Raw genomic sequence first — 5,874 nt, 5'->3', positions numbered from 1 at the left:
ACGGAGAGTGGTTTCTCTGCTGTGGCCCTTTAGGAAGCTAATCTAAGTGATGGGGGTGGAGCAGAGCCCTAAGAGGAATAAGACAACAGACCAGGCTGAGGGGACCCCTCACAGGGGCCAGGACAGGCCCTAGGACACAGATGGGGCAGATGTGCAGAGTCAGGGGCTGCTGAGGGGGTGAGGAGTGGGGTCCCCAGGGCGGATACTGCATGTGCTGGGCTGGCTGGGACTAAAGGTGAAAGAGGAGGCTGAGGGAAGGAATCCAGGGTGGGAGCTCTGGGAGAGGAGACTGAGAAAGAGCTTGAGGCCCTGCTGAGTTGTGCCCTTTCCTCAGACAGGCCTCATGGTCGCCTGCTATAAGGGCTTTGACAGTATCGTGGTTCTGCTCAGCCACTGCCCCTTCCTCGATGTCAATCAGCAAGACAAAGAAGGAAACACAGCCCTCATGCTGGCTTCCCAAGCAGGTGGGAGAGCATGGGGTGGAGGAGGGAGGGATGGTAGAGGGAATGTAGGAGGGAGCAGGACTAAGGCACTTTCTCCATTCTAGTATGACTGAAAAGGGAATGGACCTAGAGGCAGGAGATGGGTTTTGAACCCAGGCTTATTTGCTGTGTGACCATGAAGGAGCCCTAGATCTCAATTTCCTTATCTGTAAAATGGGACTGCTGGTCCCTGTCTCATTCAGTTTAATTCTACTATACAGGGTTTCCCAAAAGTCATTCTGATCCATTAAAGCTTAAAACTGCACGAAGACTTTTGGGACACCCTGTATTTAATGATGACAATATATTATTACAACAATAGCTAACATTCATATAATGTTTACTATGTGTTAGGCACGTTATGCCTATTATCTCATTTGACCCTCACAATAACTTTGGGAGGTAGATACTGTTATTATCCTTATTTTACAGTTGAAGAAACAGAGGCAAACAGTTTCAATGACTAGCTCAGGGTCACACAGCTGGTAAGTGTCTAAGGCTGGATTTGAACTTGAGTCTGTCTGGCTCCAGGCCAAGCACTCTGAACCACCTGGGTCGCACTTTCTGCAGGAAGCCTTTCCTGATTCCTCTTAATTCTCTTGCCTTCCTTCTGTTAATTATTTCCTATTGATCCTGTATACAGTTTGTACATAGTTATTTGCATGTTGTCTACCTCATTATATCATGATCATGGTATATCACATGCTATATATATTATATATCATTACATCTTAGAGGGTAACAATGGCCTTTTTGCCTTTTTTTTTTTTTTTGCAATCTAAGGGCTTATCACAGTGCCTGCCACATAATAGACAGAGTAAATGTTTATTGACTCAATACGCTTACAGGTGAGGGTGATGCAGGGACCAAAAATAAAAGGAAATAATTCCTAACTTCAGGGAACTTATTGAGATATGTTACATAGACCACTATGTGTATATATGTATATACACATACATATATGTATATACATATAACATGGTGTGTGTACACATGTATATATGTATGTGTGTATAATCACATGTATATGCATATATATCACATAGGATGGGTATAAGGGAATCTTTACCACATAAATAGGAGTTGTGGCTATTTTTTTTATTGTCTGTCTGAGAGACAACATGGCAGGTGGATAGAAGGCTGACCTCGTAGTCAGAAAGATCTAAGATATATTCTCCTTATCATGCCTAATTGCTATGTGACCATTAGCAAGTCACTTAACTTTTCAGGCTTCTCTCTAAGACTATATATTCCAGGTGAGATGCAGATCTGCGTTAATGAAAGGCACTTTTTCATTGGCAGTTGGCCCCACGGGCCAGATGCCAGTTGCAGCACCCAATGGTGTATCTACACTCTCGAATCTTCCCCCATCCGTCCAGGCCCTCCCTATCCTCAATTCTCCCCCTCACTTCTACACTTAGTCACTACCGTGAGTGCTTAGGGAGTCTAAAATACTCTTAGCTGAGACCTCCGAATAACTTCACACCCAAAATATAGAACATTCCCAGGCTGGGATCATCCTCTTCACACACCCGGTTGCCTTGTAACCCAGGCTCATGGCCTATGCCAGGCAATCTCTTTCTTCTTTCCCCCATTCACATTCAGAACACTCTGTAACAATGAATCACTTGATCTAGGGTTTTAAGGCTGGTGTCCATGACCCTTTTCATCTCACAAAATAGGAAAATTTTGCTCTGAGAGGGGAAAATAATTTGCCAAAGTGTCAGCGTCAGAGAAATGCAGTCTCTTGGGATCATTGATTTAGAACGAGGAGAGACCTTAGAGGTCTTCTAGTCCAACCCTTCATTTGAGAAATGAGGAAAGTGGGCCTCTGAGAAAAGTTCAAGTCCCTGGTCCAGGTTTCAGTGTCAGAGAAAGTTCATCAGAGGAGACAAGCTCAGAGGGGTTAATGGTCCAAAGTCACTTGGGTACCAAGTAACAGAGCTGATATTTGAATCTAGGGACTCTGAGGAGTTATCTTGAGAGAATGAAAAGGGCAATGAAAATAGAGGCAAAACGCCCCAGGCCGTGCGTAATAACTGTGTGACCCTGGGCAAGTTATTTTCCTCCTGAGGGCATCAGTTTCCTCATCTATAAAATAAGAGAGGGTGTAAACCACATAACCTTAGAGCCTTTTTCCAACTCTAAAACAGGGGTTCTTAATATTGTCATGTCCTGCACCCTTCTGGCAATCTAGTGAAGCTTATGGACCTTTGCTCAGAATTATGCTTTTAAATGCATAAGCAAAATACAAGAGATTACAAAGAAATTATATTGAATTATAATATATAATATTATATATAAACACAATATATAAAATATAACATAATTATACTGAAATAAAGTTATTAAAGTATTTTTAAACCAAAATTCCAGACCTTGGATTAAAACCCTTCCTCTAGACCGGTTACTTTCCCCAGTGCCTATCCTTAGGACTATCCCTAGAGAAAAGTTTTCCTTTGCTGGGAAGAGGGGGTGGGAGCAGTAATTTGTAAGTTTCACCCTTCATCTTCTTCACTTTGGATGAGATCCCTCAGGAATAGGGAATACTCTCTTTTCCACTCTCCCTCGGTTCTTGGTCATCCCTGGAGGAAACCTTTCATGGGAGGCTTAGGTTGCTAGAGAAGGCCCTGCCTGTTGTCTGACTGTGCTTCCAGGACACGTCACCCTGGTGAATTACCTGCTGAATTACTACCCCGGCCTGGACCTGGATCGGAGAGACAGCCGAGGCCTGACAGCTCTGATGAAGGCTGCGGTGCGGGGCCGCTCAGACTGTGTGGCTGCCCTCCTCATGTCAGGTGCGTGGGGCTCCCTCTGATGGGCTCAGCCGTCAGTAGTCTGTCCGGCTAGAGGATGGAGGGAGGCTGGGACCCCATTCTGAGCCACCCAGTGGAAGGGAAGGGACGAACCCATTAGGACAGAGACAGAGAAGCAAGTCAGGGAAGGGTAGCTCTAGATGTTAGCCCTGGGGGCTGGGGAGGAAGGGGAAGTTAGGCTTCCAGAGGATGCTGTCGCCTTGGGTTTGGTCCTCAGCATTGACAGAGGGCTAAGTTTGTGTGAGTGCCTGATGGAGAAATAGGACAGGTCCAGTGGAACAGCCAGGGCCCCAGAGAGGCTTGGGATGCCTTCTGAGAGGGGAGGAAGCCCCACAGAGCCTCAGACAGGGCAACCCAAGAAGCATGTACTAGGACGTTGATGGCAGGAACCTCAAGGCCATCGTGGGTTGTGGATGTTTCCCTGGTAGGTGCTTCCCTCTTGTGGCCACTCTCAGAAACATCAACCCCGTGCATATCCTTTCCTTTCTCCCTCCAGGGCCTGGTTTTGAGGGTAGGACCACGGAATCAATTTAGATCTGGCAGAGAGTTTAGAAGTCTTCTAGTCCAACAATCTCATTTGAAGGTTGTCTCCAAGCCCCAGCCCTAATTTAACCATTTGGAACCTCATGTCGTGTTGTGTTGTGGTTTGTCCCTAACCTCCCGTTACTGATCCAACAGAAGAAAAAAGATAATAAAAAAGCAGGGCTGGGGCAGCCAGGTGGTGCAGCAAATAGAGCATTGGCCCTGGAGTCAGGAGAACCTGAGTTTAAATCCAACCTCAGACACTTGACACTAGTTGTGTGACCTTGGGCAAGTCACTTAACTCCAATTGCCTTGCCTCCCCCCCTCAAAAAAAAAACCAACCAAACAAAAAAGAACAGAACTATAACCACATGGGGGTGTGAGGGAGCTTTAGCTACAGGCTAAAGTCCTCAACTGCTCTGGGGAAGAGGTAGATGGCAGAGAAGATGCCAGTGCAAGGGCAGGGGGCAAGACCCTCCAAGCCCACTTATCCCTGAAACCCTCCCAGTTCTGGCCCCTCAGTCCAATAGCTTCCAACTGGGGGGAGGCCCAGCCCAGTCTCGTCCCTTCCCTGTAGGTGGCACAGGGTATTGAGGGAAGAGGAAGGATGGGAAGGGGTTTTCTCCTACTAAGAAATGCCAGGGACACAATCATTCTTTTCAGGTCCCAGTCAGCTTTCTGCAGTCTAATTTGACTTCCTCCTGGTCCAGAGTGGGAGTGGGAGCACAGGGTGGAGAGGGCACTCTATTAACAAGAGATGCTGTAGGCTTTAGCTATGTGTCCCACCCTCTTCAGGCTTCTGAGGTCTCCCTCCAGTCCTTTTCAGCTGTCAGAGAAACCTTCCTCTCCTTTCCCTAGGTGCTGACCTGACAGCTGTGGACCCAGCTCGGGGCAAGACAGCTTTGGAATGGGCAGTCCTAACGGACAGCTTTGAGACTGTGGTAAGGATCCGGCAGCTAAGCCAGCACCCCCGAGTGGAGCAGCTGAGTAGGCATTATCAGCTTGAGTGGCCAGCCCTGGCCGGCCTTGTGGCTCAGGCCCAGGCCAATCTCACTCCATCCTTCCTGGAGAGACTCCAGAGTGCCTTCAGCCTCCCCTTCCCCCAGCCCCCCCAGGAGGGTGGTGTCCTGGATCACCTGGTGAGAATCACCACGAGTCTAGCCAGCCCCTTCATCGTCACTGCCTGCCACACTCTATGCCCGGACCTCCCACCAGAACTGGGCAGGTTTCGTCCATCTGTGCCGGAGCTTCAGGGCACAGTACCTCGGCAACCCCAAGCCCCAAGTGTCTCCCAGCCCCCCGCCAGCCAAAAGGTCCTAACTCTATGTCGGAGGCCATCAGGGGTGTTGAGCCTGTGCCCAGATTGGCTGCTGGCCAAGGACAGTGGTATCTCTAAGACACAGGTTCCCAAAATCCACCTCACCAAGGCCCGATCCCAATCCAGTCAGCAGAAGCAGGATTCAACACCCACAGGGCATCAAGGATTGGCACCCCCTTCCTGGCACTACCAGAAACTCAGGGAGGAAAGGAAATTGGCAGAAGCAAAAGGCAAGAAGGGGCCGATGTCTCGGGAAGATGGGCTAGGGAGGACCTAGGGAACAGGCAGGGGCTTTAGGGAGTTGGTCTCCACCCCTCCACAGCCCATCTTCCCTTCTCTCTGTTCTTGGTGTTTTCCACACTACCTCCAACTCTGCCCTTAGGAAAAGCTCCTTTATACACCTTTACAGTAAATGGCTGTGAAGCCTAACATCCTTCTTCTCCCTGGGTTTTCACCTTTTGCCTAGGATGCTAGTGGTAGGATTTCGAGGCCTCTAGGAAGTGCGCTTATGCATGTATATATGTGTGCACAGAGTGTGAGCCAAAGCAAATATTCACTTTGACCTTTCCCTTTGTATCAGGGAAGGCTGCCAGTAATAGTTGTTCTATGGTGTGCCAGCACCCTGGGCACTCTATGCACACCTATGATGGGGGTGGGAGATCACTGGAGTTTCTCCTTAGGGCTCTGAAATCGCACCACTAGATGGCCACCTAGCCCACCTCTGAATCAGGCCACC

At 48.5% G+C, this 5,874-nt stretch overlaps 1 protein-coding gene across 1 annotated transcript; it reads left to right on the top strand.

Annotated features, from left to right (window-relative positions):
- Nucleotides 1-334: 334 nt before the first annotated feature.
- Nucleotides 335-5,415, top strand: ANKRD33 (ankyrin repeat domain 33). Its single transcript, XM_069092498.1, has 3 exons — nucleotides 335-464; nucleotides 3,140-3,280; nucleotides 4,679-5,415. The coding sequence occupies exons 1-3, from the start codon at nucleotides 344-346 to the stop codon at nucleotides 5,413-5,415; spliced, it is 999 nt and encodes a 332-aa protein (XP_068948599.1). The 5' UTR covers nucleotides 335-343.
- Nucleotides 5,416-5,874: the final 459 nt, after the last annotated feature.

The sequence above is a fragment of the Petaurus breviceps genome, unplaced genomic scaffold (assembly GCF_028583685.1).
Source record: "Petaurus breviceps papuanus isolate PSGF00001 unplaced genomic scaffold, PetGlider_PUasm1.0 191, whole genome shotgun sequence".
Classification (NCBI taxonomy): domain Eukaryota; kingdom Metazoa; phylum Chordata; class Mammalia; order Diprotodontia; family Petauridae; genus Petaurus; species Petaurus breviceps.
This window is presented reverse-complemented; position numbering and strand designations above follow the sequence as displayed.

Bases quoted from the DNA above. Each gene is read 5' to 3' on its own strand.
- ANKRD33 (XM_069092498.1), top strand. From the start codon at position 344: ATGGTCGCCTGCTATAAGGGCTTTGACAGTATCGTGGTTCTGCTCAGC. The intron at 465-3,139 runs GTGGGAGAGCAT...CTGTGCTTCCAG, and splicing joins CATGCTGGCTTCCCAAGCAG to GACACGTCACCCTGGTGAAT. The intron at 3,281-4,678 runs GTGCGTGGGGCT...TCCTTTCCCTAG, and splicing joins GGCTGCCCTCCTCATGTCAG to GTGCTGACCTGACAGCTGTG.